This window comes from Triturus cristatus, chromosome 2_1 (genome assembly GCF_964204655.1).
Source record: "Triturus cristatus chromosome 2_1, aTriCri1.1, whole genome shotgun sequence".
NCBI lineage: Eukaryota > Metazoa > Chordata > Amphibia > Caudata > Salamandridae > Triturus > Triturus cristatus.
This window is the reverse complement of record NC_140581.1, coordinates 288402227-288414355: the sequence shown is the minus strand read 5'-3', so window position 1 is coordinate 288414355 and position 12129 is coordinate 288402227. Positions and strand designations below refer to the sequence as shown.

General features: G+C 44.0%; 1 protein-coding gene across 4 annotated transcripts in view; it reads right to left on the bottom strand.

Moving 5' to 3' along the window:
* Positions 1-12129, bottom strand: part of OSMR (oncostatin M receptor) — a 357084-nt gene that overhangs the window by 170839 nt on the left and 174116 nt on the right. For all 4 annotated transcript variants that reach the window (XM_085631123.1, XM_085631125.1, XM_085631126.1 and 1 more), the window contains one exon: positions 10208-10477. In XM_085631123.1, the coding sequence (XP_085487249.1) occupies positions 10208-10477 (270 nt within the window). The remainder of the gene's footprint in view (positions 1-10207; positions 10478-12129) is intronic.

The window sequence follows — 12129 nt, the reverse complement described above, 5'->3', positions numbered from 1 at the left end:
GTCCTTTTCTTTGCTTGGGCTTGTGAACAAGAAGTGACATTCGAAACGCGTAAAGCCTTTAAACTTTTGATGCCAGCTACAATGTGAGACATCTGGGGTCCTCACTGCAAGGAGTGGCTTTCCGTGAGGCGCTCCCATTAAGGGCAACCTTGTTTTTGTGGAAATATATATATATATATATATATATATATACATGTGTGTATATATATATATATATATATATATATATATATGTACATATATATATCTATACATATATATATATATATATAGATATGTATATTACCTACTGGCAGTCGCCAGTAGGTATTTATAGTTAGGACCTATTTTCCATAGGAAATCTGCAACATTCTATTTGGAATAACGTTGGCGTAGATTGATGAATCTTCGCGAAATTTTCCAAACTTTTGGCCAGCTCCGGTCCGCTCCTATCCTGAAAATTTCACGGTGATTCGTCAAACGGGGGCCGAGAAAAAAGGGGGGTCCCAAAACGCATTTTCCCCATGTATTTTCCCATAGGACCTGTTGACGCAGCTACAGCCCGAAGTGCTGAACGCAATTACACCAAATTTGGCAAAGAGGTAGTCCTCAGTTCAGACTCGTGCCTTTTGCTTAAATGGTGTAAATCCGTTCAGTAGTTCCTGAGAACATCAAAAGTAAAATCACATATATATCTGGGCGGAGCCTAACCACACATCTCATCGTGAGATCTGATTGGCTGTCAGCACTTCATCCAAGAAGTGTTGGCAGCCATCTTGGGACCAATATACATGATAGCACCTCATTAAAAAGCATTGCAGTTAATAGAAGGTTTTAAGACTTTAGTTACATTATAAATCATTTGTTGATGGTACCATACTCATTTTAGGAATTGTGGTGTGTTCTAAGGTGATTTTACCATGTGAAAAAGCCTTCTGCTGTGATATCATGAATCATGTTTGAGGGAAAACTATTTTCTCATGCTTTTCCCACAGTGGTTTGGAAGGTGATCTATAAGCTAAACTGAGAGCATATTTTCTGTCAATTCACATTGTCTTTCTCAGTCATGTGAGAATGAAGTCTGACATTCTCAGTAAAACATGTACATCCAACAAGGGCAGAGACTGTCAGTTGATTCCTTTGTGTTCTACTGCAGCTTCCCAGAGTGTTCTAAAGAACAACTAGAGCGCTAACAGTCCTACTTATGACAAACGTATGGCACACCTGAAGCCATCTTGGTTGGAATAAAGTGGTAACTCTTAAAACATTTAATTTAAAAAGGAACAAAAGGAGGGGGTTCATTTTGCCATAGAAAGTATGATTAGTGCTGCAGAAAGAAAAAATAGGGCACATTTTGAGTGACTTCTCAAATCCTTTTCTATTTCATTAAAAAATTCTGACATGGAGACTGAAACATGCACTTTCAATACCAGCAGCAGACTTCCCTGGTGAGCAATAGCTTTACTACAGTGATCTAATAAGCAACTAGAGTGCTAACATTCTGAATTTATGGCAAATTTGTGACACATCTGAATGCCTTCTTAATGGCATCAAAGTAAAAAACTGAAAGTATTTCCTACTGAGGAGACTGTAGTAAATGAGGAAATTAGGAAACATCATAACAAATAAGTCTCCCAAAATGGCAAACAGAGACAAAAGAGCCCAAATGTATCCCAAATATCACCCTAATGTAGCCCAAGTATAGCCCATTGACACAATGTCCCAGAGTGTTCTAACGAACAACTAGAGCGCTAACAGTCTTACTTATGACAAACGTATGGCACACCTGAAGCCATCTTGAATGGAATAAAGTGGTAACACTTAAAACATTTAATTTACAAAGGAACAAAATGAGGGGGTTCATTTTGCCATAGAAACTATGATTAGTGCTGCAGAAAGAAAAATTAGGGCACATTTTGACTTCTCAAATCCTCTTCTATTTCATAAACAAATTCTGACATGCAGACTGAAACATGCACTTTGAATACCAGCAGCAGACTTCCCTGGTGAGCAGTAGCTTTACTACAGTGATCTAATGAGCAACTAGAGTGCTAACATTCAGAATTTATGGCAAATGTGTGACACATCTGAATGCCTTCTTGATGGAACCAAAGTAAAAAACTGAAAGTATTTCCTACTGAGGAGACTGCAGTAAATGAGGAAATTAGGAAACTTCATAACAAATAAATCTCCCAAGATGGCCACCATAGACAAAAGAGCCCAAATGTAGCCCAAATATCACCCAGATGTAGCCCAAGTATAGCCCAATGACAGAATGTCCCAGAGTGTTCTAACGAACAACTAGAGCGCTAACGGTCTTACTTATGACAAACGTATGGCACACCTGAAGCCATCTTGATTGGAATAAAGTGGTAACACTTAAAACATTTAATTTACAAAGGAACAAAATGAGGGGGTTCATTTTGCCATAGAAATTATGATTAGTTCTGCAGAAAGAAAAATTAGGGCACATTTTGACTTCTCAAATCATCTTCTATTTCATAAACAAATTCTGACATGCAGACTGAAACATGCACTTTGAATACCAGCAGCAGACTTCCCTGGTGAGCAGTAGTTTTACTACAGTGATCTAATGAGCAACTAGAGCGCTAACATTCAGAATTTATGGCAAATGTGTGACACATCTGAATGCCTTCTTAATGGAACCAAAATAAAAAACTGAAAGTATTCCCACTGAGGAGACTGCAGTAAATGAGGAAATTAGGAATCTTCATAACAAATAAATCTCCCAAGATGGCTACCAGAGACAAAAGAGCCCAAATGTAGCCCAAATATCACCCAGATGTAGCCCAAGTATAGCGCAATGACAGAATGTCCCAGAGTGTTCTAACGAACAACTAGGGCACTTACTGTCTTACTTATGACAAACGTATGGCACACCTGAAGCCATCTTGATTGGAATAAACTGGTAACACTTAAAACATTTAATTTAAAAAGGAACACAATGAGGGGGTTCAATTTTTTATAGAAATTATGATTAGTGCTGAAGAAAGAAAAATTAGGGCACATTTTGAGTGACTTCTCAAATCCTCTTCTATTTCATTAAAAAATTCTGATATGCAGACTGAAACATGCACTTTTAATACCAGCAGCAGACTTCCGTGGTGAGCAGTAGCTTTACTACAGTGATCTAATGAGCAACTAGAGTGCTAACATTCAGAATTTATGGCAAATGTGTGACATATCTGAATACCTTCTTGATGGAATCAAAGTAAAAAACTGAAAGCATTTCCTACTGAGGAGACTGCAGTAAATGAGGAGATTAGGAAACTTCATAACAAATAAATCTCCCAAGATGGCCACCAGACACAAAAGAGCCCAAATGCAGCACAAATATCACCCACATGTAGCCCACATGTAGCCCAATGACAGAAGTGTGCAAAACACTTATTTTTTGTGTATTTGCAGTTTTATAGAGTGTAAACTTGTCAGGTATTGGAGTGCTTTACATGAGCATTGGTTACATCACACAAGATCAAATTCATTTTGGTTGTAGACATGGGGAGATTAAGTGATTTGACTAGAATCACAGAATGTTGAGCTGAAGCAGAAACCTCAACCTGGTTCCCCAGTTGCAAAGTCTGCAGCTCTGGAAGTAACACCACATCCTCTCCCCTAGGTGCAACATTTAATCAAGTGGTCAACTGGATAAAAAAACATAAAGATTACAAATAATTTAAAAGTTCTTTGTCGCTATTTGAAAACTCAGAAAATATGTCCTCATTTTAGTTTTTTAGAGCACTAACCATAATTTTGATGCAAATAAGACCCTCTCATATATGCAATTTCTAAAGGAAATACTCTAGGTATTACAGTTTTGATTACATCAAGATGACGTCAGGCATTCCACACTTTTGTAATAAATATAGAATGTTAGCAATCTAGTTGTTCATTGGGATACTGTTGAGAGGCAGAGGCCAGGGGCACGGACTCTGAAAATTGAAGGCAGGTAGGAGAGTGCAGAGGCAACAATTTGACCACACTGGGTAGGCAGCAAGGGCAGTGGCAGCACAACAGACTATGGAGGGCAGTGGAAAGGGGGGCAGAGGCAACAAACCAACAATACAGGACTGGCAAGAGAGGCTGTGGCAATATAATAGACCATTGTGGGCAGAAGGAAGAGGCAGTGTTAGTACAACCATACATGCCAACAGACCCGTTTCAGCCAGGAAACGTCCAATGTTTTTAAGCTCAAATGGGCTTTATTTGATCTGTCTCCTGTCTACAATCTCCTCTTTTTCAATGTAACTCAAAGGGGAAAATCAATACCCCAGTTTTTTTCCAAACTCTCCCTCTTACCAAGTTCAAAATGTTCGCAAGTATGGTACATTGGATCATGGTAGGCAGGAGGAATTGGGGTAGGGACATGGACTCGGATAACAGAGGACAGGAGGGACATGGAGAGGTGCACCAAACTGACCCTACAGGGCAGGCATCAGGGTTTGCAGCAGCACAATACACCACACAGCACATGCGGGATGGGAGTGCAGCACAACAATCCATAGAAAGCAATAGGGAGGGGACAGGACCATGCACATGGACAACAGAGAACAGAGGGGAAAGAGGCAATGGCAGCTAGATGACCATAATGGACAGACAGGAGAGAAAGCTGCAGCATAACAGACCATAAAGGGCAGGAGGGACGGATCAGGGGCATTACAATGGAACAGACAAGCCAGGAGGGAGGGAATAGGGGTCTAAACATGGAAGCAGAGGGCTGGGGGCAAGGGGGCAGGGAAGGAGCAGCAAGATGACCATGGAGGCCAGTCAGGATGGGCACTAGAAACAAGACACACCATGGAGAGCAACAATGAGACTATGGTGGCATATACACAGACCATGGAGGGAATGTGGGAGGGGGTCAGGGGCAGCTAGCTGACCACATAGGGAAGGTAGGAGGGGCCATGGCAGCACAGAAGACCATGCATGGCAAGCGGGAGGGTTAGTGGCAGCACAATGGCTATGATGGACAAGAAGGAGGGTGCAGGGGCATGCACAAAGGACCATGGAGGATAGAAGGGAGGGTCAGGACCTGGGCACAGACAAGAGAGTTCAGGGGAAGGAGCCTCACAACAGACCGCGCGGGGCAGGCAGGAGGAGCAGTTGCAGCACAACAGACCAGGGAGGGCAGAAGGGTGTGGCAGTAAAATGGACCATGGAGGACAGGAGGAAGGGGATAGGGGCATGGCATGTGGACAGGCAGGGTGGAGGTGGCAGGGACAGGTTACAGTCATCTGACAATGCTAGGCAGGTGGGAGGGGAGTGGCAGCTCAACAGAACACTCAGAGTAGATAGGAGTGGCAGGTCCATGGAACATGGTGGGAAAAAGGATGGAGCAGGGGCATGCACAAAGACATCAGAGGGCAGGGGGAAGGAGAATAGGGGCAGCAAGCTAAGCACAGAGGCTAAGCAGGAGGTCAATGATGGGCTATAGAATTGGGCAATGGAGGGCAGGAGGAGTGGACTGGTACATCATGCTAAATGGAGGGCAGTGGCAGCATATCAGACCATGCATGGCAGGAGGGAGGAGGCTAGTCCATGGATTCAGACAACAGAGGATAGGGAGGAGGTGGATGGGGCAGCAAGCTAACTGTTCAGACAAGGTGGGTATTAGGAACTTTATTGTTTTTAAAATGTGTGTCTGTGCGAACTACTTAAAATATGAACAAGTATGCAGCATAATCTCACTTTTATTCAGGAAGAAGAGGACGTTTGTGACTGTGACTCCGGGCTCACTTGGCAGAAACACCCCCTGACCCTCCACCCCCATCGCAAAATGTAATGCTCGTGAAAAGGGTAGGTGGACGCAGTGCTATATAGAACATAGTCCTGAGAGCACGATTGAAAATGAAAACTAGATATAGTATATGGTATAAACTATGCACCAAAAAGTGTGATATAAGATGAACCGGGGCGTGAAATATAATATGCAATACATTGTGCGCAATGACAGATTCATTGGAGAGCGCGAGATAGCACGGGCACTAGCGGGTGCTATGCGATATGCGCCTTGGAGTGTAATATGCACAGGGCAGTGTTGTGTAACCTAACTAGTCTCTCAAGTTGTAATATAAAATGTGTGCTGGGGAGTGTAACGTTGCATATGCACTGTGACAAAGATATGGATCCCAGATTGTAATATGTATGGCATAGCGCTGTGCGTTATAACATAGGCATCGAGGAAGGCACGTTAGATGGGGCAATATAACCCGTGCAAAGGCATGTGTGGCATGACATATTCACGGGGTGGTGCTACAGTGCATATGGGCTAGAGAGTGTCATAGCATACGCACTAGCTGGTGGAATACAACACAGAGGTGTGAGGCACTCGGCGGGCACTGGTGGGTGTAACACAGCATTGGGCTCAGCCAGGAGCGTGCTGTGACTCTCAAGTGAGGTTTGTCTCCTTTCCAGAGAGTAAAATAAAAAGTATTTCACATCCGGCGGTGGATGTGTGTTTTATTAACCGTGAGGGGGGTTTCTTGCATAGTTTGGTCGAATTTTTGTCGAATCCTCTTTGAATGGCTTGGTGTGCGTGTATATTAAATGTGCCCGTCAATAGCTACCCATGTTTGTATAAATAAACGACAAGGGTGTTTACTTGGAGAGTACCCACCGGCGGGGGCGCCGGGATTAGGCACGGTAGGGCGTCAGACACGTCAGAGCTTCACTAGCAGTGGAAATACATTCCATGTGGATTCATTCTATGCATAGTCGCCTTTTAATGAATATCACGCAAATCGTCATGGTGATAGGTACATACGGTTTGTCCAGCATGTCCTAGGTGTTTCTATAAATATATATTTTTTTAAAATAATAAAAAACAAAGCCCGGCCCCGGGGCCATAAGTGGCCTGAGGAGGGGGGCAACGCAGCCCTCTCCTAAAGAATAAAAAAAAAGGCCATGACCCGGGGGTTGGGGTCCCCGGGGCCGATTAAGGCCTTGGGAGGGCCAAATTAATTTTTTTCAACAAAAAAAATTAGGACGCAAGCCCTGGGGAATGGGGTCCCCAGGGCCAGTAAATTATAAAAAGAAGGGGGGCCACACAGCCCTCCTTCTTAAAAAAATAAAATAAATAAAAGACCGGCATTGCGCTGGAGGCCGCGCCCCCTGGCCAGTTCTAAGTTGGGGAATTAATTCTCCTTCAATACTGAGGGTCCCTGAGGGCTACCTAGCCTAACAGTTTCTCCAGTATGGGCCAGGGAGCTGCGTTGCAGACAGGTGTTCTGAGGCCACGCCCCTTTTTACACCTCTATGCAACGCAGCTCTGTGGTGCTTACTGGAGGTACCTAGTGGGCTAGTTTGACCCTAGGGACCCTTAGGATTCAAGGGGACTTAATCTCTCAACTTAGAACGGCCACAGGGCGCGTTTACACAGTGGTGAAGGGAGGGGACGGGGCCTGAGGTGACGTGTGCAAACACGCCATGTGGCACGTTTTAATTTGGGGAAATAATTCCCTTTCAATCCTGAGGGACCCTGGGGGCCAACTAGCCCACCAGGTGCTTCCAGTAAGTGCCACTGCTCTGCATTGCAGAGAGGTGGTGCAGGCCGTGCCCCTTTTTACACCTCTCTGCAATGGCGCTTACTGGACGTACCTAGTGGGCTATTTTGTCCCTAGGGATCCTCAGGATTCAAGGGGACTTAATCTCCCAACTTAAAAAACGGCCACAGGGCGTGTTTACACAGTGGGGAAGGGAGGGGACGGGGCCTGAGGTGACGTGTGCAAACACGCCCTATGGCGCGTTTTAAGTTGGGGAAATAATTCCCCTTCAATCCTGAGGGCCCCTGGGGGCTAACTAGCCCACCAGGTGCTTCCATTAAGCGCCACTGAGCTGCGTTGCAGAGAGGTGGTCCAGGCCGTGCCACTTTTTACACCTCTCTGCAACGCAGCTCTGTGGCGCTTACTGGAGGTACCTAGTGGTCTAGTTGGACCCTAGGGACCCTCAGGATTCAAGGGGACTTAATCTCCCATCTAAAAACGGCCACAGGGTGTGTTTACACAGTGGGGAAGGGAGGGGACGGGGCCTGAGTTAAAGTGTGCAAACAAGCCCTGTGGCGCGTTTTAAGTTGGGGAAATAATTCCCCTTCAATCCTGAGGGACCCTGGGGGCCAACTAGCCCACCAGGGGCTTCCAGTAAGCGCCACTGCGCTGCGTTGCAGAGAGGTGGTCTAGGCCGTGCCCCTTTTTACATCTCTCTGCAACACAGCTCTGTGGCGCTTACTGGAGGTACCTAGTGGTCTAGTTGGACCCTAGGGACCCCCAGGATTCAAGGGGACTTAATCTCCCAATTTAAAACGGCCACAGGGCTTGTTTACACAGTGGGGAAGTGAGGGGACGGGGCCTGAGGTGACGTGTGCAAACACGCCCTGTGGCGCGTTTTAAGAGGTAGTTTTAATCCCCTGCCCAATTATATACTAGGGGCTTACAGAGGAGGTCATGCTGATCACAAGGGGACCCCAACGCATAGTGTTCCCTAGTGTATGTAGGTGTTTTCACTGTATTCTGAGTGGCTTTTAACATAGCACTGGCTCTAGGACTGGTTAGTCAGACTCAGTTACCACCAGTATCCGTCTGAAAAAGTTGAGGGTACAGGATGATTTTGCCACCAGGCTTCTTTCTGCTCTTCTGTTTGTTCTTTCTATACGTTATCCTTCTTCCTGCACTTTTCTTCGTCTTTGAGGACTTCTGTTGCTTCGTTCTGCATTTCTTTTTTTTCTTTCTGTGCGTTTTTTCTTCTTTCTTCACATGTCCTATCTCTGTAGGCATAGTTAGAAATTAGCATTTAAAAAACCTTTGAAATTCGCTGAAAAAACCATAGGTTTCAGGCACGTTATAGTTAGGAATTAGCATTTAACCTTAGAAATTCACTGAAAAAACCATAGGTTTCAGGGGCGTTATAGTTAGCTGGACTTTTCACTCGCACAAAACCATTGAAATTCCCCTGTTATAGTTAGTTCAGCTAACTATAACTTGCGCGCCCGCAATGCACTGCTGATGACGTCACATATTACATCACTCATGATATTGCGGGCGCGCGAGTTATAGTTAGCTGAATTAACTATAACGGGGGAATTTCAATGGTTTTGTGCGAGTGAAAAGTCCAGCGAACTATAACGCCCCTGAAACCTATGGTTTTTTCAGTGAATATATATATATATATCTTTATAATAACCTGCGGAATACTTACATTTTTGTTTGTTGTAAGGGTATGTGTGGCAAGTTTTGTGTGGTAAAGACATGCATGGGAAAGGCATATGCGTTGTAATGAATGCTTGGAGGTATATTATATGTCCTGTTAGGAACATTGAATGGGAATCTTATTTCTTGTTTTTAAGACTTCTATACTGCAGGCTGAATCAAGAAGTAAGAGCAAGGAGAATGAAGACATACCATGACTCTATTTCTCTCTCTCTCTCTCTCTCTCTCTTGTCTCGCTTTCCTTTGACCCAGTCATCATCTGCCTGGCATAATATCTACTGCTTGGTTGCCAGTGGGTTTAGGGAAGTGAGATTGGCACTGCTCCTGCCAGATCCATGATTGCCAGTTTATATATGATGTACTATTAGGATATGTTGTGGCTGTGTAGAACAAGAAATTGTAGTGAAAGAAAAGATTTAAATTGCCTGAGACATTTTTTAAATATTCACACTTATAAAGTGTGACATATCCGGCCACCTTACAGGTAGGCGCCCGAAGCCTGTGAATATTCCCAGCAGATCATGAGATATCAGCAGTATTTTATCTTCTCACTCAGGAACCCGCCTGAAGCCTGTGAATATTCCCAGAAGATCATGAGATATCAGCAGTGTTTTATCTTCTCACCCAGGAACCGTCCGAAGCCTGTGAATATTCCCAGCAGATCATGAGATATCAGCAGTGTTTTATCTTCTCTCCCAGGACCCGCCGGAAGCATGTGAATATTCCCAGCAGATCATGAGATATCAGCAGTGTTTTATCTTCTCACCCAGGACCCGTTCGAAGCCTGTGAATATTCCCGGCAGATCATGAGATATCAGCAGTGTTTTATCTTTTCACCCAGGACCCGCCGGAAGCCTGTGAATATTCCCAGCAGATCATGAGATATCAGCAGTGTTTTATATCTCACCCAGTACCCGCCCGAAGCCTGTGAATATTCCCAGCAGATCATGAGATATCAGCAGTGTTTTATCTTCTCACCCATGAACCCTTTATGTCATGATACTTACTGCTTACAAACAGAACAGTTCCACGGTATTGTTCATTGGATAGCAAGCAGATGATATTAGTTCCAAAAGCTGTTGACAGTGACACATTCTTCACAGTGATCACAGTCGTCCTGTTGTTCAAGTTCACGAGTGGGTAAGGTATATCATTGTAAGTAATGTTAATGACCTGCAGACCGTTACCAGCTATGCAGCAGAAACTAATATTGGAACCTTTCGCCACAGTTTTATCATTGGGAAAGACGGGTTGCCTCCTGTTGGAAGTGTCCATTCCTATAAAACACAAATAAGAAAAACACAAACAAGTGGTTATTTAGTTCTATTCCAAATGAAAACCTCATATCATGCTCCAAAATGTGGACTTTAACCTCATCAGAAACATAGACCAGTTTGAGTCATGTAATGCAGTTGAAGAAAATGTGAATAAGAACATAAGTGGTCATTGTTTTTTACAGATTTACTCCCTCTGATTAACAAGGTCTTAAAACAAGAGGATCTAAGCAAACTGGTGCCTTTTTTAAAAGAAAAAAGAGAAATATTAATGCAAAACTAACTGAAAGATTAGATAATTCTCATTAAATGTTTGTAGCAAAAAGAAGAAAAATAATTTTTTGCATCAAATTAAAGATAGTTAGGTAGGATTGTTATGGGCAGCCTTTACTTTCTAGTTTAGATCCGGTAAGTTCAAATTTGACTGTTCTTTACTCCAAAGCATAATTCTATACAATACAAAGGCATTTGTAGAGCGTGCGGCTCCTCCCCAGGGAGCGTCCCAGCACAAATAGCAGGACTTCAATAAAGAATGAGTGGTAGGTAAGCCTTAAACTGGTTCGTCTTTAGGCCTTTTCTGAAGAGCTTTTCTGAAGGCTCAAGGCAAAGGCTAAATGGAAGTGTATTCCAAAGCTTAGCCGTCAAGAAGGTGAAGCAAAGCATCTGGCCCATGGATCCTCAGGAAATGCAGGAACCTCTTGGTGTTAGACCTGAGGGATCTACTCTGGTGGTGGGGCTTCAGTCTGCATCTCAGGTATAGAGTTCCCTTGTTCTCCAAGGCTCCAAAATTAGCACCTTAAATTTGATCTCACTCAGGGAGCCAGTGGAGCTGGAGAAGATGTATGGACACAGATTGCCGAAACAGAATCTTGAGGATAAGGCGGGCGGCGGCATTCTGTATAATTTGCAGCCATTGCAGAAGGCAAGCCGACAAGCCCAGGAAAAGACTGTTGGTGTAGTACAAATTAGTGGTAACAAAAGCATGGACCACAGTCCTATAGATGGGAAGTCACAGGAAACAAGTGGAGCATCCTTCTCAGACATTTCAGAGTAACAAAACAGCTAGCAGAGACAGCTTTAACCTGCAGTTCAAATGATAGGGCTGAGTCAAATTTGACGCCCAGATTCCTAACGCAAGCTGATGAGGCAGGGGAATCCACCAACTCAGATGGGCACCAGCTCAGAGGGTCAGGGAAAGTACCTGTGCAAAAAAAAGGAGAGTTTCCATTTTATCTGAATTTAGTTTGAGACCGCTTTTGCACATCCAGTTGCATAATGCTTTGAGGCAGTTCTTGAATGACTTAAGGGCATAAGAGGCTCCATTCTGGAAAGCAAGCATCAGCTGCGTATAGTTGCCATATGAAATTATCTTCAGACCCCCCTCTTCATCCAGCTTGGCCAGGGGCTCAAAGTAGATATTGAAAAGCATTGGGCTCAAGGCAGAGCCCTGAAGCATCCCGTACTGGAGCGTTCTAGGCCCTGAGCAAAAGGGAAAGAGATATAGCGCCTGAGACCTCTTCTCCAGATACAATGTAATCCATGCCAATGCATTATCTTGAATTCCAGTCCTGCCTATTCAGTTCAGCAGGATGAGATGCAAGACCGTGTCAAATGCTGATGACAAGTCTAAAAGAATGACCATTGCAGAAGCACTC